Consider the following 23,009-nt stretch of genomic DNA (forward strand, 5'->3'; position numbering starts at 1 on the left):
TGCCCAGTGTTGGGGAGTACCACCGACTGGCCCTTCTTTTTAGCAGCCTCCATTCGTTGCCTGCTCGCTGCTGGGTCTCTTCCTGTTTGTTTCCTGTGCTCTCCACCAGGGGGAGCGCTAGCAGTGTGATTCACTAACAGATGCTGCTGCTGCCGCCGGCCTCTTCCTCTCTGTGCTGGGCTGCGTGTCTCCTTGCTCCATTGCCTCCTGAAACCGCTGAGGTAAGGTCCTGTCATATGTGGCCTCCGTGCTTCTCCAGGCATATACAGGCTTTCCACTAATTCATGCCATGTGGGTAAGGTTACTAAGCGGCGGCTTGTGCCTTTAACCAGGAAATTTAAAATGGCAGTGATATTAAAAGTGAAACGCGTTGTGTCTCTATGTCAATATCATTGCCGGTTTAAATTTTCATAGTAACATGTTGGGAATTGGCGACTTGCAAAATCCGTCATTTAGTAAGTTTGCACCATGGGATCATGGCTCACGGTAACAGGCAGTGGCATAGCCAAGGAGGCAGGGTCGGGGTGCATCTGAAAATCTGGGCTTCTCATTGGTTCTCAAGTGCATGTCATGTTTCGGGCACTAGTCGTACATACTGTGTTTTTTTTTTATTTCCTACTAGAATACGTAGAGCCCAGTTGTCTCCTGTGTGATGGCCGCTTCCTTCTTAAAAAGTGAGTGACAGCTTTCATTATTATAATAGTAATCGAAACAAGAATATATACCTGTGGGGTAATAAGTACTGTATACCTGGGAGGCTGACTGGCGTTATATAATGCCTCATACTGATATTTTCCCATGTCTGAGAAATACATAATGTACCGGTTACTGCACAACAAATCCTGGCAAACTTTCTACCATGTGCCTGTTATTATCTGATAGCTTGTGTCTGTAGATGAGACTCGGACACCCTGTGATTCTCAGACTGCTGTAAAATTACAAGTCCCAGCATGCCCCATGAGACACTACAGCTGTGCACAGGGGCGGATTGGGAACAAAAAGTGGCCCTGGAAAAATTTGTACTAGTGGCCCCACATGGGCAGCACCAGAGGTGTAAGGTCTAGCCATGGGCCATGGCTGCAGCACCCTCCCCCCAAGACTTTCCAGATAGTGGGCATGTCCAGCATCAAGGGGGAAGTTAAAAAGAAATAAAATTACATATTATGAGCACATTATATGATACACCTTCAGAATTTAGGAAACGATATCATTCTTTAGAAAGATATATTTTCTTGCTTATTACACCAACCGTATCCCAATCACTATTCACTCAATCTTATATGTCAGCCAAGCAGGCAGACAGAGCATACACTAGATCATCTGCAATCACAGGCTAAGTGGCAAAGTCATTTTCATATATGCAAATTATTTTGCATCTTATTCATTATGTCTATAAATAGGACCACATGGGCTCAAACTAAACAGGCCCTGCGGGTGCGTCGGCCCACCGGGAATCTTCCCTGTAAACCCTATGGCCAATCCGCCTCTGCTGTGGAGCCATCAGTTGCCTAATTCCTGCATAAATCATACAGGTTGAGTATCCCTTATCCAAAATGCTTGGGACCAGAAGTATTTTGGATATGGGATTTTTCCGTATTTTGGAATAATTGCATACCATAATGAGATATCATGGTAATGGGACCTAAGTCTAAGCACAGAATGCATTTATGTTTCATATACACCTTATACACACAGCCTGAAGGTCATTTAATATAATGTTTTTAATAACTTTGTGTATTAAACAAAGTTTGTGTACATTGAGCCATCAGAAAATAAAGGTTTCACTATCTCACTCTCACTCAAAAATTTCATATTTCGGAATATTCCGTATTTCGGAATATTTGGATATGGGATACTCAACCTGTATTTAATTTATTTGGGTCGTAGTATTGTAAGTTTAACCTTTACTTTTATTGATAATTGCATGTTCCCTGCATAGAATAATTTCCACCAACATGTTTAATAATTGTTCTCCCCCTAATAACACTCTCCAGTGGGTCATTTAAAGGGATTTTCCATCTTTCAGATGAGATCAATCATTTAGTGAGTCCTATGAAACCTCGAGAAACGTTTACGAAACGCGTTGCTTGATTTTGTTTGTTCTCAGCCCTGTACTTATATTATCAGGGAGATCTGTATCTCAGGGCACTGGCAATAGATGACTCAGCTGTCACGCAGCCAGTATATTTATTGCTGTGTTATGTGTGTCAGATGCTGGTGGATGTGTTTCTCTGCATAACATTATTCTGTTTTCATCAGGGTCTCGGTGTGAGGGGAGGAGGACATCGGGAGACATTCTCTATGAGTCTCTGGAAGACCTCATGCAATATGACTTCACACGATTTAAGGACAAGTTATGTGATTTCTCCTATGAAGAGCGACCCGCCATATTACGTGGGCATCTGGAAGACGCAGATTGTGTTACCACTAAGAACCTCCTCTTAGATGTCTATGGAGAGGAGACAGCCCTGTATGTGGCCATAGAGGTCCTCAAATTGATCAATCTCATGGGACCTGCAAAGACTCTCCAACATGATGTGACACAATATGGTGAGTTCTGGTCCACCTGCAGTTCTGCGCTTGTATGTGGTCACAGATGTCCTCTATGACTTTTATATCCGTACAGTAGGGGGCATGGGGTGCCATGTATAAATGCCTGTATTGTCTTCCTAAACAGTAACACCCCTTTTCCACCAAACTTGGGGCAACCCAGGTCGAAGTTTGGTATGAAAGGATCAGATGAAAATGACTCAGGTCACGTTACCCAGGAATCTGACCTAGCTATTAGGGTTGAACCCATCGATCCAGGTAGTCCACGGTGTGAAGGGGTCAACCGACCCAGGTCACACTGAAAGCATATGGAGAGCCAGATCACCAGCACAGGGGGAAGACCCGGCAATAACCTGGGCCCAAGGTGCAGTGTGAAAGGGGTCGGACCTGGCATTTTGGTGCAAAAGGGGTATTAGTGATCAATGATATAATTGTTGACTAGTGATGTCATCATTCTTAATGTGAGGCACCTCTGTGCAATACTGATCACCTGCTGCCTCGTCCCTGTTATCTGCTCCTTATGATGTTCAGCAACTCCTAATAACATTATTATTTTTAATAATAATAATTTTATTATAGAATGCTCTTTCTCTAATGAGATTCTCGGCGCTTTACATACATCAAAAACAATGCACATAATACAGCAAAAGACAGGCCACACAGACATAAAAAGAGCACACAGTAAGCATAGTGTAGGCATTTTGAGTAATAACTTCCATAGGTTGTGTATTCCACCATCACAGGTCCCGGGTGAAGCAGCCATCTTGGGCACTGGTTGGAATAGTCTACCCCTAGAAGAGATGACACCAAATGGGGTGATTGCAGTGTACTAACGCTCAGAGTAGGGTCCCAATAAAACCGTCAGGGCCATGAATTTTTCATCCCATCCACAAGCGTTCCAGATGAGGCAGCCATGTTGGGTGCACTGCGAAGGTTACACTGTAGTAGGTAAACTATACAAGGGCCCAATGCATATATGGGAAAACTGACCTTGTCAAGGGCATTTTAAGAGAGGAGGGGACCCGTGTGCAGTTTCCATTGCAGGCCCCCTCCTCTCCTGCAGCTAGTAGACTCTGGCATAAAGCCAGAGCCTACTGTGCATGCGCAGGTCTCTGGGAACATGGCGCCCGCGCCTTGTTCCTGGGGACACTTCCAGTGCACATGGGCAAATTACTCGGAAATGGCAGTGGCGGACATTTTCCAAGTAATTTGTGCCTGCACTGCAGGGCCGCTGCTGTGGGACTCTGGAGAGGTAAGTATACTCTATGGGTCCAGTGTGTGCGGTGTTGGCCCCCATGACCCAGGGGCCTGTGTGCACTGTGCACACTACACCCATTATAGAAATGCCTATGGACCTTGTGTAGTAGTATGATATACTCTGTTCGGAAAGATCCATGTGAGGGACATTCTGCCCTGCGGAGGAGCCATCCGAGGCAACCCTCAGTGGTGGTGCACATTACAGGAATAGCACACGGTGGTGTGGAAGTACACTGCATGAAAGGGAAGAAAAGGCACATGGTAAGAAAACATTTGCAGGTAATTTGATAAAACTATAAATGTCCTGGTATCATGGGACCAGTACGGGTGGGTATGAGAACGTGGGGATGGTAATGTCCCTGCTGAGCCTGGTCCTGGTGCTCTTCACCTACAGCTCCCTGCTCACCTTGAGGGGTAGGCTAGTGGCAGTCATGATGTTCTCAGATGGAGGGGTACTACGTCTGGTCCTGGTGTTCTCATGGCAGAGGCGAAGAGAGGCCACATAATGATCCTGAGCTGCAGTGTTTGTAAAAGTGGTTTCATTTTAGAATCTAGAGCAGTCCAAGGTCCAAAGCCAGTTCAATCTCTGGTTCTAACTGCATCCTTGAAATGCATTCTTAACAAGTTCAGGCCACCGGGATGACTGTGACTTTCAATGCTGTTTATATTCTGTCTACTTTTTTTATTTACAGGGAAATTACAGGAGATATCAGCAGCTATAACACTTCAAGGTCAGTAACACATTATCTTTGAATGCTTTAATATGCTGCAAAGTGCAATGAGAAAAAAGTACAGTCACGCAGGCTATTATAGTAACTCTGCATCTAATCACGTGTTAGACTTATGCTAAACAAATAGTGGCAATCGAGTCTCCCAAGTGACTACAAATCGTGTAGTTGGACAGGCTATCCTGGGATCAGTTGTCCCTATAAGCAAGTAAGATGCAATTTTGCTGTAATCAGATAAACGTGCACCAACATAAAGGTGCACCAACATAATGTGGCCAGAAACTGGAAGCCACTAGGGGCTATGACATCACATGTTCTAGGGGCCCAGCACAGGGTATGTTATAGCCCTGTTGACCATCCCTCATAACAATTTGTAATACTATAAAGGGACTGTTATTTGGTAACAAATACAAGGTCATGGCTTATTTTTAATTTCTGTCATGGAATGAGCCTTTTATATACTTGTTGCCCAAATCCTGATTGAAGTGGAGGAGCTGTACTAAGGTTGTGAATTTAGAATTATATTAACATATCTCTTTGGTTTTTCAGAGTATTTAGAATTTATTATTAATATATATATATTTACATTCTATTCAGACTGCAGAATAAGATATGCGAATGACACGGTAAAGGAATACCATTGTATTGAAGATAGTAATGCAAGGATTGGGGAGGCGGTCAACACAAAGAAACGATATACCAGTCTTTTACTGATCAAGAATCATCGTAATGAAGAAGAGAGACAACAAGAAATAACTTCTACAGGCCAGAGGCACTTACAGATTATGGCAAGCAGATCATCAGAGGAGTATTCTCCAACCACTGTACAGGCTCTGTTTCAGCCACAAGATGATGGGATTATTCCCAAGATTGTGGTGCTACAAGGACCTGCCGGGATAGGAAAAACGATGACCTCCCAGAAGATCATGCTAGACTGGGCATCCGGGAATCTCTATAAAGACAAGTTTCATTTTGTGTTTTACATGAGCTGTAGAGCGGTCAGCACCTTCACTGGTAATATCAGCCTGGCCAGATATATATCCAGGTTTTGCGGACTGAAATGTTCTTCTAATCTGTTGCGATCAATCTTCATTGACTCTGAGACAATACTTCTTATTGTTGATGGTTTCGATCAATTAAAATTCCCATCAATCAATGACACGGAGGTTTGTGATGACCCATTTCAGGAGGTCTCCAAAGAAGTCCTTCTAAACAGTTTGTTGAGAAAAAAGCTGCTCAGAGACAGTTCTCTGATCATCACCACAAGACAATTCTCGATGATGAAGCTGAAGGGTGTAGATCACACTCCTCGATATGTGGAAATTCTGGGGTTTACAGGAGAGCAGCGTGAGGAATATTTCCAGAATTTCTTTGAAACCCAAGAACAAGCGGACTTGGCTCTTAGTGCCATTAAGGACAATAATACTCTGTCCACCTTGTGCGTTGTCCCTGTAACTTGCTGGATTTTATGTACTATAATAAAGCAGCAACTTAGAGGAGGCTCACGTGTGATTGATTCTAGGACACCCACATCCATTTACCTGTTGTACCTTAAAGTTTTAATTAAGTATCATGGCAGGGGCTCTGCCCAGCCTTTAAGCGCATGTATAAGGAAGCTGAGTGCTTTGGCCAATGATGGTGTTTGGGACAGGAGAATTCTGTTCAAAGAATCGGATCTTGAGAGACATGGACTCTCTATGTTGGAGTCAGTGTTTCTGAATGAGAATGTCTGTCAAAGGGGTGTTGAGACCAGCACCTGCTACAGCTTCAGCCACCTGAGTGTGCAGGAGTTCTTTGCTGCTCTCCACTATGTCCTGGAAGAGAAATCGGAAAGAACGACGAAAGTGACAGAGTTACTGAAGGCATCGGAAGATCAGACGCATCTAAAACTAACTGTACGGTTCTTATTTGGTCTTTCTAGTGAGAAACAGATTCAGGAGGCTCAGCGGACCACTGGCTGTCCCATTTCCTTTAGTGACAAACTAATCTTGGAGGAATGGCTAAAGAGACGTCCATCACACTTCCACAATGAGATACTAGGCTGCCTGTACGAGACTCAGGATGAGGACTATGTGGGGAGAATGATGTCTTACTTCCCTGAAGTGGAAATTAAAGGTCTTTATGGAGAAGAAAGTGACCAGGAGAACATTGGTTACCGGGCTGTAGCCTACTGCCTGGGGAGAAGCACAAACAAATATACTGCATCTTTTCATGACCACATAATAGGGCCAAACGCTCGGGACATTATAGCTCCAGCACTTTCTAAGTCTTCAAAACTCCGGTAAGTGTTTGCCTTATTACTGAGAACAAAGCTACAATTTGGGCTTTAGGATTTTAGGAAGTAAATCAAAAGTTTGATACTAATATAAATGAATAAATATGAGGTACTATAGAAGTGACCTCATTATGGGCCTCACACTGCTATACTTATATTGTTCCTGGACAACAGCATGGTCCTCAGCTTCTGCTGGTAGTAGGTCCAACCCATCTCTTTCACATTTGCATGCATGTTTGAAATGGGACAGACCATAGCGAATTATAGTATAGATCATAGGTTCTCTATTGTGGTCCTCAAAGCTCTCTAATGGTCCAGGTTTTAAGGACAACCAGGCCTGGGCACAGGTGACTTAATTACTACCTCAGTCAATTTGATTTAACCATCTGTGCTCAGCCACGGAAATACTTAAAACCAGGTTATGGACCGAGTATGGGAACCATTGGTATAGATGACAGTGTATCAGATACTGTACCATCTAAGGATGTTCTATAGCCTTCAGTGTACTGGATGTCATAAATAATAATTTATGGTTTGTTATTCAGCTGCCATTTATCAGTCTGTTACTCATGTCTTATGTATCTCCATGTTGTATATAAATCTATAGACCAGCATTTTAAATATCCGCGTGGTGCCCAATATAATGTGTAATGTTTAGCTGTTAGTGACCATCTGATATTGGCATTCCTTTGGCTTCCCTCTTCTTCTGGCTCTTCCACCCACCTCCTTTCAGCAGTATTGCAGGTGAAGCATTATGGGTATAGGCTCATGGCTCTGCTGGGGATGGAAAGGACCAGTATCATGATCTCTGATGATTTTTGAATTGGTTCTTTTTGAAGTCAGCTATGTACACAGAGCTTATTGACTTGCTGACCATTCTTGTTGTCTGCTGGGATGTCAGACCTGGAGGCAGCCAAACCCAGGTGGGTTCTTGGTTAAGGCTTGGGGTTTACTGGAAACTATAATGTGTCAGTGCCATTGGTGTATCTGTGATAGGTGCAAGGTATGTGGTGCACATGGGCCCCTGGTTCCAGAGGGGCCCACACTGCACACCCTGTACCCATAAAATTGTACTTACCCTTCCAAAGTCCCACCACGCACGCACTGCAGGGAGTCTTTGGGAAAATGGTGCAGTAGCCATTTTCAAGGCCCTGGTCAGTGCTTTCTAAAGCTCACAGGATATATTACTTTGCTTGTTATAAGCTTTAGCGGTTCATGTGATTCTCTGCAGTAAAAGCGTTTTGTGTTTCTGTGTGTTCGGCAGTTTCGCCAGATGCAGGTTTCCCGATAAGGAGGAAGACGGGTTTGAGGCAGGATCCAACTTTTCCGGGTTGTTTAAACAGTGTCAAGTTGAGGAACTGGTGTAAGTAAATTATACTGTAAAACAAGGTGAATGAAGAACCACTTAGGCCTAGTAATGTAGTGAGGTCCTATATAGTACTGGAGATGGTATTGGGATCTCGACACTTGGGATTCGGATTTAGAATACAGACAGCGGAATCCCAACTCGCAGGATCCCGACACCTGCGAGGTAAGTATCCTTATTCCTTCTTTTTTACCCCCCTAACCCTCCCTCCCTACAGACTGACCCTAATCCTCCCTGGTGGTGCCTAAACCTAACAAGCCCCCCCCCCTTCCCCACAGCCTAAACCTAAACCTCACAGCCTGGCAACTTAACCCTAACCCAGCCTGTAACCCTAACCTCTCCTCCTCCCTAACCTAACCTTTCACCCTGCAGTCTAACCCTAACCTTCTCCCCGAAGACTAAACTTAACCCCACCCCCCACACGCAGCCCTGCCAGGATGCAGTCATTATCATGGCGGTCAGGTGACCGGTGCCGTAATCCCGACACCACTCAGAATCCTGATGCCGGAACCCCGACCGCTGGCATCCCAAAGGTAAGTATTGGGGTGAGGGCTAGGGTTAGGGACTGGTGTGGGGGGGATTAGGGTTAGGTATTACAGTGGGGGTTAGCTGTAGCCACGACCCTAGTCTTATCCCTAGCCGCCACCCCTTGTGATTAGCCGTAGCTGCCACCCCCCACTATCTTAGCCCTAGCCGCCAGCCCAGGCGGGTAAAGGTTAGGAGTGGGGGCAGGGGAGGTATAAATTAATTGCACCATCTCCTGTTGGTATTCTAAAAGTCGGGATGCCACAGTCGGTCATGTGACAGCCGGCAACTTGACCGTTGGGATTATTATCGCACTTTCCTAACCCTCCCTGGTGGGGCCCAATCCTAACCCACCCATATCCTAAACCAGTGGAAGTGTTGCGTGTGTGTTGAGGATTGTGGTTGCATTCACAGACCTAGAATCGGAGACTGGAAATGGTGAGAATTGGACTAATGCAGATCCCTCATCTCTCATCAGGTTACATAGCTGCGGTCTGACCTCCTCCTGCTGCGATAATCTCCACCCTGTCATTATTACAGACCGGTCTCTGGTCAGACTGGACCTGTCAGGGAACAATCTGGAGGGGGGAGCGAAGCTTCTGTGTGACGGACTGAGACACCCGGACTGCAGCCTACAGACACTTGTGTAAGCACGTTATCCATATAACAGTCCTCTCAGTAATATAAACGACATAGGGGGTAATTCAGACCTGAACGTAGCAGCAAATTTGTTAGCAGTTGGGCAAAACCATGTGCACTGCAGGTGTGGCCGATATAACATGTGCAGAGAGAGGTAGATTTGGGTGTGGTGTGTTCAAACTGAAATCTAAATTGCAGTGTAAAAATAAAGCAGCCAATATTTACTCTGCACAGAAACAAACAATATAACCCACCCAAATATAACTCTCTCTGCACATATTATATCTGGCCCCCCTGCAGTGCACATGGGCCCTCATTCCGATTTGTTCGCTCGTTCTTTTTCTTCGCATCGGTGCGATAAGTCGTAAACTGCGCATGCGCAATGTTCGCAGTGCATCTGCGCCAAGAAAATTAGCACAAAAGTTTGGTATTTTACTCACAGCGTAACGAAGAATTTTCATCTTTCTGGTGATCGTAGTGTGATTGACAGGAAGTGGGTGTTTCTGGGCGGAAACTGACCGTTTTATGGAGTGTCTGGGCGAACGCTGGGTGTGTTTGTGACGTCAAACCAGGAACGAAACTGACTGAACTGATCGCAGTGGCAGAGTAAGTCTCGAGCTACTCGGAAACTGCTAAGAAATTTCTAATCGCTATTCTATTCGCAATTCTGCGAATCTTTCGTTCGCAATTCTGCACAGCTAAGATTCACTCCCAGTAGGCGTCGGCTTAGCGTGTGCAAAGCTGCTAAAAGCAGCTAGCGAGCGAACAACTCGGAATGAGGGCCATGGTTTTGCCCAACTGCTAACAAATTTGCTGCTACGATCAGGTCTGAATTACCCCCATAGTCCATGCAGGGGAAAAAGTAATAAACTAGATACTGCCATTTCCTTTTATGTTATCAGCATATTTATCAAAAGTCTTAATACTAAAATAATATGAAAAGACAAAATCAAATAGGCGCAATGTGATTTAAAGCAGGTTGGCTTTGCCTTGTAAATGATTGGCTCTTTAAAAATACGGGCATTCTCGCCCGAAGTCCCGCACCTCTGGCAACTTACACCCTATAACATTTACCCCCATGTTTCAAATGAGGAGATACTTATAATGGCCTAATTTATCAATGAGTGATACATTTCACCATGAGTGATAAATTGCACCAGCCAATCAGCTCCTAACTGTCATTTTTCAAACACAGTCTGTGACATGGCAGTTAGGAGCTGATTGGCTGGTGCAATTTATCACTCACGGTGAAATGTATCACTCATTGATAAATAAGCCCATAAATATCCCAACCTAATAGTCCTAAGCAGCTTGTGAGCCTGATCGACACTGCCGGGACACAGGAGAGGTAAGCCGTGGACTAGGGGTGGGGTGGGGGGATTAGATTTAATAATCTTGCTGCTATTTACTTAGGAGCAGTCTTTGGTAGTGGTCACACATGACTTACTCTCAGTTATACTCAGTCACATTATCTCACCTACAGCCTAATAGCGGATACATGCACCCAGTACTGGAGCTGCACCATGGTCAGTGGTGACGTCAGGCTGAGGGTGAGGCCGGAAGTGGTAATAAATGACCTAATGCAGATCCCTCATATTCCGCCAGGTTATGCAGCTGCGGCCTGACCTCCTCCGGCTGTGCTGACCTCCGCTCTGTTCTTATCACACACCGCACTCTCATCACACTGGACCTGTCCAGGAACCATCTGCAGGACTCGGGAATGAGACTTCTGTGCCAGGGAGTGAGGCACCCGGACTGTATCCTGCAGGAGCTTAGGTAAGAGCAGTCCTAGTAGTTATATCAGACATACTGTATTTATAGCAGAGGCGCTGCAGTAACCAGAGGGAAATTAGCACAGTGGCCATGTTCCCAGTCTCTTTGTGCATGCACAGTAGGAAAATCACTAGGAAAATGTCCGCCGTGCCATTTTGCCGGAGACCTACACATGTGCACTAGATCGTAGACAGCGTGGGTTCTCCTAGTGACCCTGATGCCCAGAGTCTAACCAGACTCCTCTTTCATGACCATTACATTATAATCTACGACATCTGTATGTACTCCCAGGACACAGCAGAAGAAGCACGTTACATATGTCCGGGAACAATGACCACATACAGGTCCTGAGTCAGGATGCAGCTGCCATGTTGTATGCAGTGGAGCAATGCTTTCCATCTGTGCACGAGTCTCATGTATTTCGTACAGAGCCCTTGCACGTTCAGACATATGTACACCGGGGAAGGGTTCCGTAGTGGCATTTACCACAACCATAAGACAGGCCATGTCCATGCATCTTTTCAGCCACCCCTGTTACCCTCAGTCACCATCCAGGAACACCCCTTGGGTTGGGTATGGGATCCCGGCGGTCGGAATCCCAACTGTCAAAATACCAACGCCGGAATCCCAACCGTCAGAATGACGTCAGGGGGCGAGCGGAATGAAGTCCTTTGCAGGCTTGTGACGTCTCATGTATAGTCGAGACCCTCGGCCAAATGTTCGATGTTTAACCCTGCAGTGATGAGGATCCAATGATCCACTAATACCCTAACTCTCACCCTTAACCCTAGCACCAATACGCTAACTCTCTCCCTTGACCCCTAACTCTAATACTCTCTCACCCTTAACCCCTTACTCTAATACCCTAACTCAAACCCTTAACCATAACACTAATATCCTAACTCTCACCCTTAACCCCCTAACTCTAATACCCTAACTCAAACCCTTAACCAGGCCCGGCGCTACCCGCTCAGCGAAGGGATGCAGTGCAGGGAGGCGCTGGGACGGAGAGGCGCTCCCCCTGCTCTGCATTCCTTCCCTGCTGCGCCGTCCTGTCCCCCCTGCTGCTGCCACTGCTGTCTGTCACTGTATGACAGGCACTGGCAGCGGGCACCTGCAGCATGATACGCCTCCTCCCTCCCCTCACCTCATCTCATCTGTGTGAGAGCGCCGAGTACGGGACAGAAGGGGGCGGAGCTACACGGGACGGCAAGGGGCGTGGCTAAACTGGTCATAAGGGGGTGGAGCTACACGGACCTGGCTGCTGTACAGAGGGAGATTGGATTAGGTAAGTGGAGGGTGAGAGAGAAGTGTGTGTGTGTGTGTGTGTGTGTGTATATATGTGTGAATTGTGTGTGTGTGAGGTATGTCTGTGCGCGGGCTCTATGGACGCCACTGCTGGGGGGCCATTACGTATAAGGACGCTATTACTACAGGGGGGCATTACGTGTAACAACGCTACTACTGGGGGGGCCATTACATGTAAGGACGCTACTACTACTGGGGCTGGGGGCATTACATATAAGGACGATACTACTACTGGGGTGCACTACGTATAAGAACGATACTACTACTGGGGGGGCATTATGTACAAGGACGCTACTATTACCGGGAGGGCATTACGTATAAGGACGGTACTACTACTGGGGGGGCATTATGTATAAGAATGCTACTACTACTCGGGGGCATTATGTATAAGGATGCTACTACTACTGAGGGGGCATTATGTATAAGGATGCTACTACTACTGGGGGGGCATTATGTATAAGGATGCTACTACTACTGGGGTGCATTACAAATAAGGACGCTACTACTACGGGTGGGGCATTACGTATAAGGACGCTACTACTACGGGTGGGGCATTACGTATAAAATTAATAAGATTGTGCTACATTGTGGCGTAATTTTAAATGGGGGTACTACTGTGTGGCCATGCCCCTTACTTGTGAGACCACACCCCTTTTCCCGGCGCGCCCCAAAGGAAAATGGGAGGGCGCAAATTTATAGTTTGCAGGGGGGCGCCGAACACCCTAGCAAAGGCCCTGCCCTTAACCCTAACACTAATATCCTAACTCTCACCCTTAACCCTAACACTAATACCCTAACTCTCACCCTTATCCCTAACACTAATACCCTAACTCTCACCCTTAACCCTAAGCCCTTACACTAATAACCCAACTCTCACCCTTAACCCTAATACCATACCCTAACTCTCTCCCTTGACCCTAAACCCTAACACCAATACCCTAACTCTCACCCTTAACCCCTAACTCTAATACCCTAACTCTCACCCTTAACCCTAACACCAATACCCTAACTCTCACCCTTAACCCCTAACTCTAATACCCTAACTCTCACCCTTAACCCTAACACTAATACCCTAACTCTCACCCTTACCCTAACACTAATACCCTAACTCGCACCCTTAACCCTAAACACTAACACTAATACCCTAACTATCAACCTAAACCCTAACACTAATACCCTAATTCTCACCCTAAACCCTAACACTAATACCCTTACTCTCACCCTAAACACTAACACTAATACCCTAACTATCAACCTAAACCCTAACACTAGTACCCTGATTCTCACCCTAAACCCTAACACTAATACTGTAACTCTCACCCTTAACCCTAACACTAATACTGTAACTCTCACCCTTAACCCTAACACTAGTACCTTAACTCTCACCCTTAACCCTAAACAAGATTTTGAAAGATACTGAATGTTAACAACCCTCTCCATCGTCCGAATATGTACGGATGAGGGAGGTCCCGCTCGTACACGTGGGGAATACCCATTTGCATACGTTTGCACTTCAGCTGCATATGGAATTCTTGTAACTGGCAGCAGGGACGTTACTGGCCAATCTGGTTCCCAGTATAAACTTTGAAAATATGCCCCACACAGTTTTGCCCCTTACATATTATGCCCCCGAACACCATAATTTCCCCCTCACAGTAATGCCCATTACACATTATGCCCCTGACACCACAATATGCCCCTCCTCATTGTCAGGGGTTGGTGCTCGCATCTCCCCCCTCCCCCCCCCCCCCCCCGTCCTGGCCACCGGCATATCAGCGCGATCCCAGCACTTCTGGGTAACTCTCTGAGCTCCTGTGTCAATTCCCTGTTACTAGAGGTCCAGTAGGACTTAAGGCATGTCTCCTATAAGGCGGTGGCCATTTTGGCAGGGACATTTTCAGCTGTATTACATGCGGATGGCTGGTCCACATGTAATACAGCTGCAGACAGAGGCTGCTTCGGCCCTAGTAACGGCCCTGACAGGCGGCATTTGCTGCCACCTCTGTATCAGGCCCACTGTTAATACTCTCAGTTGTGAAAGACTGGAAATGGTAAGACATGAACTCATCCAGATACCTCATTTTCCTCCAGGTTACGGGGCTGTGGCCTGACCGTGTCCTGCTACGATGATCTCCGCTCTACTCTCCTTACCAACCGCTCCCTGATCAGACTGGACCTGAGGGAGAACCACTTGGAGGAGGCTGAAGGGAAACTGGTGGAGGGTGTGAGGCCGCCTCTGCAGATTGTGTTTGCGGACTGAGTTGCAGTCACTGAATGTGCTCTGAGTAGTCATATAGAAACTACACACAAAGCTACAATATACAGACGTACAAGTGTCAGTGTGCTTCAGCAGCAGATTCCATTATCATCTAGCAACCATCGGCATGTTCACGGGGGGAGGGGTTAAGATGTCCACCTAAACATCCCTTTGGCAGACACACTCCCTAGTAGTGTTGGCAGTCGACCATGGATGGTTACAAACCCTTAATGGTTAAACACCGATATAAGTTTTGCCACCGATAGTAGAGATCCAATGGCTCTCCGCCATCAATGATACAGAGTTGTGTCCCCCACCCTCCACCCCCCGGGGACATGGAGCCTAACTCCAACCGCTAGAGCACCCACAAAACCCCATCCCCATGTTCTTTTTGGCCCATGGGCCGGTGAGTGAAAGTGCATGGATGACCATCGGTGGGCAAAACTATTGATGGTTCTTTATTGCATAGGTTGCTAACAGTTGATGGCCAATTACAGTTTCAGTATTGATGGTAAGCACACCAAAGGCTATCCCTATTCCCTACCTAAAGTGTCTCCTCCCTGCAACTCTGCCAGCTCCCAGGGAAGAGGCAGACTCATTTGAAATCCAAGATGGCCGATGTGAAACTGCTGTATCAGAATAGCATCAGCCATCTTGGACTGAAAATTAGGCCACCTCTTTCCTTGGAACCAGCAGGAGCAGAGTGCTCACATGCAGCCCCTATGTGCACCCAATTTCACTGGTGTTTTCTGCAGAAGACTCCTGGCTGGTCTCCATTTATCCACTGATTCCTGTAGTGTGCAGCACTACATTTAGGGGGAGACTGGAGTCGGCTGGTAGAGCGTGGACATGCAGCTATGTTGTGCAGTGTTCCCCGACACTGTCGTTGCTATAATACAGATACAAGTGCGAGGCTTTTTTCTGCTGCAATAATAACACCAGTGGCTAAACATGGCCGCCATCATCTGCTGTTTTTGTTTTTTGTGTTTTTGTAAAACTGTTTTTATTTTCTTATTTTCATAAGGTAAAGAGTTACATACAGTGGTGAGTAAAAAAAAATACAGGAAAGGCAGAAATACATACATCCCCACAATCCAAGAATTGCGGGTATCACAGTACCCTGCAGCTCGTGTCAAATAATTCCGCATATCCTGTACTCATACACTATAAGCTAATATCAACCACTAAATAAACATCAGAAAATGATAAAGGGAAATACAAGAAGGGAGAGGGGAAGAGGGGAGACAAGACAATTCACTCCGTAGTCGCGTGGAGTACATACAGTACATACAATCTATGAACTCATCAACCTCAAAACATCAAGGTGCATACGCATATCAATTAGCATCTACACGTTTATAAAGAATCCAAGAGGTATTTTCAAAGAGCCTTTCAATATGACCCTGCGTAGCAATGTCTAGACTGTCAATGTAAAGCTCCCATTTGGAATAAAAGCGAGCAACACCCCTCTCAATGTCTGGCAAGGTGGCTTGGCGTTCAAAATAGAGAACCCGTAAAAGCACATTTTTTAGTTCCCCTAAAGAGGGAGACGACTTTTTCGTCCAATGATTCAAAATGACTTTGTTAGCCACCGTGAGAATGACCGTGAGAATGGGCGTGACTCGCCTCCTATCAGGGCCAAGAGGCCAGCCCTCAAAACAATTACATAAACAGGCTATGGGGTCTCTGGCAACCCCCAATGAGAGAGTTTGATTAAAGAAAACAATAACTTTGTTCCAAAACTTAGCAATTTTCCTACATGTCCAAAAGCAATTAAAAAAGGATGCTCTTGACACGCGGCATTTTAAGCGCTCACTAGTCCCGTCCGGGATCATATGTGCTCTTTGGGCTGGAGCTATATAAGCCCTATGTAGTAACTTAAAGTACACTTCCTGAAGCTGAGCCGAGTGTAAATATTTAAATGTAAACTGACAGGATTTCAGTAGGATTGACTGCGCCGGGAAGTCCGGTATATCCCCCTCCCAATTAGAAACCGTACGGTTCCACATCTTTTCAATCTGCACCACCCGTATATGATCATAATAGTATGATAATCGATAAGTAGAGGCATTCGTGAGGGTGGCTATCGGATCCGGTATGTCTGGTGAGGACATAGGGGCGGCCATAGTAGTGACAAAATGTCGGGCTTACAGGTACATATCAAAATTGGAATTCGATATACCATATCTGGACTTCAATTCCTCAAAGGACAGCATATGCTGTCCACCAGTGGTGGAACTTGTGAGTGGTGGGCCCAGGTGCAAAACTATACTTTGGGCCCCCCTTCTCCATCCCACCCCAAGTTCACAATATGCCACAAGACAGTGGGTGAGGTAAAGGGTGACGGGGATGATGCAGAGGATGATGGGAATGAGGCAGAGGACGACAGGTAGAGAGTTGGTGAAAGGGAGAGGCAATGGGTGACAGGAAAAAGGTGAGAGGGAGAAGCAGTGGGTATGAGAGGTCTCTGTAGGAAGGATTAAAGGGAGTAAACTGGATTGAAAGGGCTCACTGGGACATGAAGGGAAAGTGTCAGTGGCGGAGATAGGCAGAAAAAAAACCAAGCGGCTTTAACATGAGAGCTGAGGAAAGACAATGCTACTGTAGTGTAAGAGGGGGTTGTATGGCTGCCAGGCGGTCAGGAGACCGCCGATCAGCATACTGATGCCGGGATCCCGGCGGGGAGGGGCAAGTGCAGCAAGCCCCTTGTGGGCTCGGCGGCGACCTGCGGTCACCACGGGTTCTATTCCCACTCTATGGGTGTCGTGGACACCCACGAGTGGAAATAGTCCCTGTTTGTCGACCATCGGGATAGTGAGGGGGCGGAATTTTGGTGGAGGTCATGTAACCATCAGTCTCCCAACCGCCGGTCACATGAATACCACACCTGTAAGAGTTTACTAAAGGGACAGAAGAAGAATTATGTTTGGGAAGAGGAGAGATAGTGAGAGGGAGGGAGGGAGGGAGGGAGAGAGAGACGGGGGAATAGAGATAGAGGGGTGAAGATGAAAGAAGAGGTGCAGTGGAACAGAGAGAGAGAGAGAAACAGTAGATGGAGGGAGAGAGAGGAGTGGATATGGAGAGAGGGAGACAAGAGAGAGATACAGAGAGAGACAGAAGGGGGGCGGAGAGAGAGGAGCAGAGACGGAGAGAGAGACTGAGAGGGGGAGATGGAGAGAGAGAGGGAAGATGGAGAGAAGGGGCGAGAGAGGTGAAGAGGAAGGGGAACAAACAGAGACGTAGGGAGAGAGCGGGGGTCGGAGAAGGAGATAGAGAGGGATGGAGACAGAGAGAGGGAGGGGAAGACCAGCGCCAGATTAAGGTCCATGGGGCCTGGAACTGAAATTTTTGAAGGGCCTACTGTATCACGTCACAGGGTGTATGACCAGCGCCAGGTGGGTGTGGCTATTGAATGAATAAATATATATATATATATATATATAAATATGGCCTGGATGTTCCGCACTCACAAATACACGTCAGCTCGCCAGGTGCCCTCCACTGCGCTGCGGCAATGTAGATAAACACGAATAGGCGGCACTCAAAGTACTTTTGATGACGGTTAGTTAAAACCGAAACGTTAAGACTACACAAGATGGAGTGATATATATATATATATATATATATATATATATATATTAGAGATGAGCGGGTTCGGATTTACTCGGTTCTTAACGCCAGAATTATCGCAAGTTCTTTTTTTCTGGATTTTTCTTATTGGCTTACCAAAACACGTGACGTTTGTGAGCCAATAAGGAGATTCGGGTTAATCCGAGTAAAACCGAACCCGCTCATCTCTAATATATATATAGATATATAGATATATATATAGATATATATATATAGATATATAGATCTGTACAGATGGGTCACTGCTCATCCTACCCATGAACGGGTCACTAGTGTGAATTTGCCACAATTGCGAATATTCATGGCAACCTGCAGCACGTTCATGGGAGCTTGGACACATTTGCGGGCACAATATTTGCAGAAAACCAGTTGCTGTTGCCGCGAATATTGTTTAAGATGAGCAGGAACACATCTGTGAGTGTTTCCGCCCCTCAACCCTAATGCAGGCCCTTGTCTAATTACCCCACACCCCTAATGTATAACATCTAATGACTGTCACCCTTTGTGTAGAGGCATAACTAATGACCCACACCTCTTCTAATGTAGACAACTGTCTAATCACCTCCAACCTAGGGGGTTATTCTGAGTTGATCGCAGCAACAAGTTTGTTAGCAATTGGGCAAAACCATGTGCACTGCAGGGGGGGGCATATATAACATGTGCAGAAAGAGTTAGATTTGGGTGGGTTATATTGTTTCTGTGCAGGGTAAATACTGGCTGCTTTATTTTAACTCTGCAATTTAGATTTCAGTTTGAATACACCTCACCCAAATCTAACTCTCTCTGCACATGTTACATCTGCCTCCCCTGCAGTGCACATGGTTTTGCCCAACTGCTAACAAATTTGATGCTGCGATCAACTCAGAATTAGGCCCCTAATGCAAACATCTATCTAATGACCTTAACCTCTTATACAGACTATACTCTAATGCCCCCCACCCCAATGCAAACCTCAATGTAATGCTCCTCACCTCTAATGCAGACCTCTGAATTGGGATTGGGGTAATTAGACATGGGTCTATGTGCCAATAATGACTCTCCAGCACTGCAGCTCAGCACTCAGGCACCAGTAACCGGCTATACCAGATACCAGTGACCCGCTATTCAGACAGTCTCATAACCCCCTAGCTGGCACATATCCTAAGATGCAGTCAGTCTGCTGAGCTGGGGAAAAGTATCTGCAGTTGGGGAGAGAGCAAACAGCATGCGTGGTGAGCGAGGTCCTGCAGCTACTATGTGTGCGGTTCAGGAGGAGGGGAGGAGCACTGTAGTGTAACACGGAGATAGAGATAGCGCAGATGATTCCCACGGACCCCATGCTTCAAGGGGGCAGAGCTGGGAATGTATGTGGGTGTGGAGAGAAGGCTGGGTGCACCACTAGCGTAACACGCATCAGCAGTGGGTGCCTGGCATTAGGGATTATGATTGTTGGGGTGCACGGCAGGATACGCCACCAGGGTGCACACCAGCTGCAGCACCCTCCTCACGACCCTGCCTGTGACTACCTCCTTGGTGCCAGCAATGTGTGGGTAGTGCATGGCCACACGCTGCCTGTCAAAACTGTACAGGTCCGGGAGGGGGGGGGGGGGCACTCTGAACCCCATGCTCAGCCCGCCACTGCCTCTGACACAGTGCAACTGATTAACTTTGCCCCGCTGGTCAGTGCAGAAGGAGAGTCAGACCAGGGGGCATGGCCCGTAGTGTAAATGGACGGAGCCTCAGACAGTTTTTGGTAGCTTGTGACAGGAAAAAAAAACAATTTTTTCCTGTCCATACTCTCAATCTCCATGGGAGCCTGTGGGCCTGTTATCATGGGAGGTCCTGGAGCTGCAGCTCCACCTGCCCCATCGCTAATCTGGCCCCGGAGAAGACAGATAGAAAGGGGCAGAGATCGAGAGAGAGGCAGACAGAGAGGGGGGAGACAGGGAGAGAGGGGAGATGGAGAGGGGTGACAGAGAGAGAGGGATAGAAGAGGAATTATATTAGGGAGCAGGAGAGCGTGAGGGAGAGATGGAGGGAGAGAGAGGGGGGTGAAGAGGACAGAAGAGAGGTGCAAGGGAACAGAGAGTGAGACAGAGACAGATTGGGGGCCAAGACAGAGAGAGGTGTGTGGAGATGGAGAAAGGGGGAGACAGAGAGAGGGGGGCAAAGATAGAGGGAGAGAGACAGAGGGAAGGGATGGAGAGAAGGGAGGAGACGGAGAGAGAGAGGGGGGGTGGAGAAAGAGACAGGGAAGAGGGAAGTTGGAGAGGGGGTGGAGAGAGAGAGGGGTAGGTGGAGAAAGAGACAGAGGGGGCTGAGGGAGAGAGAGTGTGCAAGAGAGGGTAGAGGGAGCTAGAAGGGGGCAAGAGGGAAAGGGTGCCGAGAGGAGATGGAGAGAGACAGAGGCTGAGCAGCACTTGCCACTTGTAGAACTCTTAGATTGTGTTTCTCCTACCTGGCCTCTGTGGCATGGACAATCAGGGGCTGCTGCACTTGGAGATGGCCAGGCCCTTTGCTTTCCTCCCATGGATGGACTTTTGGCGCCTGGGATGTCGGGGGACGGGGAGAAGTATAAGTGGAGAAGTGGAGAAGCTGAGAGAGAGCCCCTCCTCCCCCCTCCAGTCAGTAGCTCCTCCCCCTCCAGTCGGTAGCTCCTCCCCCTCCAGCAGTGCAGTCCCACACAGGCAAGCAGCAGCATCACGGAGTATGGGGGGAGGAGCTTAGAGAGGGGGCCCCTCCTTCTCCTTCCAGTCGGCAGCTCCTCCCCCCTCCAATCAGGCAGTCCCACACAGGCAGGCAGCTGTATTACAGAGTATGGGGGGAGGAGCTGAGAGCGGCCTCTCCTCCCCCTCTGGCCAGCCAGTCCCACACAGGAAGCATTAATGACTCTGGGGGGTAGGAGCTGAGACGCGGCTCCTCCTCACCCTCCAGGCCGGGACCCGAACGCTGCAGTGGCCGCATTTCCGGTGTGAAGGAGAACGCTGGGGGAAAAAGGGGCAAACAGTTCCTCCTTCAACATGTAATTGGTAAAACAGGAACGCTGCCATAACCAGTCTGTGACATAGCGGAACATCACCGCTCTACTGAACACTTCCAAGTCTGGAATCCCCAGCCCCCCCTCCGCCCGTGGCAACTGAAGTTTAGCATAGGAAATCCTCGGTTTCTTCCCTCCCCATAGAAATTTAGAGAACATGGAATTTACAGACTTACAGTCCTTTTTTGTGAGGCGTAATGGCAGCATCTGCAGAATATATGAGAGCTTCGGGAACACCACGCTTTTAAGGACCGTAGCCCTACCCAGCAAAGACAAAGGCAAATTTACCCACCCGTTTAGGAGGTCACGGACAGCTGTCAGGATCGGTGCAACATCAACTGCATACAACAGTTCCAGTGACGTGGGAATCATTATCCCCAAATACTTAAGAGCCCTCTGGTTCCTAGGAAACTGGGATAAAACAGGGTGAACATTAAAAGAAGACGCATCTCCCGATAGAGGCATTAGTTCTGATTTGGAAAGATTAACTTTGTAACCCGCAAAAGATCCAAAGCTATCAATGATGGAAACTATAGGTCCTATTGATCTGCTGGGGTCAGCGATAAATAGCAACATATCATCAGCAAACAGCGCTATCTTAACTTCCAGCCTGCCCACCAAAATGCCTCTAAAGGAAGACGCGCCACAGAGGGATATCGCCAGTGGCTTCAGGGCCAGAGCGAATAGCAGTGGAGATAGGGGGCACCTCTGGCGGGTGCCTCTCTGAATGTAAAAGGGGGAAGAAATATAGCCATTTCCTAATACCTGTGTGGCAGGGTCCTTGTATAAGCGGGCCAACACATCTACGAAAGCAGACGGGGCCCCAAACCTATGTAGGGTATCGAATAAATGGTCCCAACTCACCATATCGAATGCCTTTTCGGCATCAAGTGATAGGATAACATTGGTGCCCGTATCCGAGGAAGACTGTAATCCCTGCATCACTGTTAAGACTTTTCTGATATTGACAACCGCCTGACGGCCCCAAATGAATCCCGACTCATCTGGGTGAACAATAGAGGGCAAAATAAGTTTCATTCTGTCAGCTAATATCTTTGTAAATAACTTATAGTCCGTATTGAGCAGGGAAATGGGCCTATAAGACTCCAGGAGTTCCGGATCCTTACCCGGCTTTGGCAACACCATAAGGAACGCTGAGTTAAAGAAACTCGGCAGGGCCTGACCTGAGAGTAATTCATTAAAAAATACCTGCAATGTGTCCAGGATATGGGGCAATAGGATTTTGTAATAATCATTGGAGAGGCCGTCCGGTCCCGGTGCCTTTCCAGTCTTCAGTGCCTTAATCACCCTCTCCCCCGAGATGGGTGCCATAAGGGATGAGGCCTGGCTTTCAGACATCTGAGGTAAACTCATATTAGCCCAAAAGGCTAATATGAGTAGATTACTAAGAGACTGAGAATACAATTGGGAGTAGAAAGAACTCAGCACCTTAGTAATCTTGGCAGTAGTCCGGACCCTAGTAGGGTCGCTAGTGTGCAGGGATTTAATTACCGAAGAAGAGTGACGCCCTTTCAATAAGAAGGACATTAATTTACCCGGTTTATTACCATATCTATAAAAGGAGTCATTCCTATAAAAAGTGTGTTTGGCTTCCAAGTGGTTCAGAATATTATCAAAAACAGCCTTTTTATTATTGTAATCAGCCCTATTAGTTGGGGTTGAGG

General features: G+C 47.1%; 1 protein-coding gene across 1 annotated transcript; it reads left to right on the top strand.

Moving 5' to 3' along the window:
* The first annotated feature begins 620 nt into the window (after positions 1-620).
* LOC135054665 (NACHT, LRR and PYD domains-containing protein 3-like) lies at positions 621-16,076 on the top strand. Its single transcript, XM_063957906.1, has 8 exons — positions 621-674; positions 2,260-2,550; positions 4,500-4,538; positions 5,133-6,816; positions 8,075-8,173; positions 9,180-9,347; positions 10,946-11,116; positions 14,513-16,076. Exons 1-8 carry the CDS (start codon positions 653-655, stop codon positions 14,679-14,681), a joined length of 2,643 nt encoding a protein of 880 aa, XP_063813976.1. The 5' UTR covers positions 621-652; the 3' UTR covers positions 14,682-16,076.
* Positions 16,077-23,009: the final 6,933 nt, after the last annotated feature.

This window comes from Pseudophryne corroboree, chromosome 3 (assembly GCF_028390025.1).
Source record: "Pseudophryne corroboree isolate aPseCor3 chromosome 3, aPseCor3.hap2, whole genome shotgun sequence".
Classification (NCBI taxonomy): domain Eukaryota; kingdom Metazoa; phylum Chordata; class Amphibia; order Anura; family Myobatrachidae; genus Pseudophryne; species Pseudophryne corroboree.

Excerpts from the sequence above, each read along its gene's own strand:
- LOC135054665 (XM_063957906.1), top strand. The coding sequence starts at position 653 with ATGGCCGCTTCCTTCTTAAAAA. Across the intron at positions 4,539-5,132 it reads AGCAGCTATAACACTTCAAG|ACTGCAGAATAAGATATGCG; the intron begins GTCAGTAACACA and ends CATTCTATTCAG. Across the intron at positions 9,348-10,945 it reads TGCAGCCTACAGACACTTGT|GTTATGCAGCTGCGGCCTGA; the intron begins GTAAGCACGTTA and ends ATATTCCGCCAG.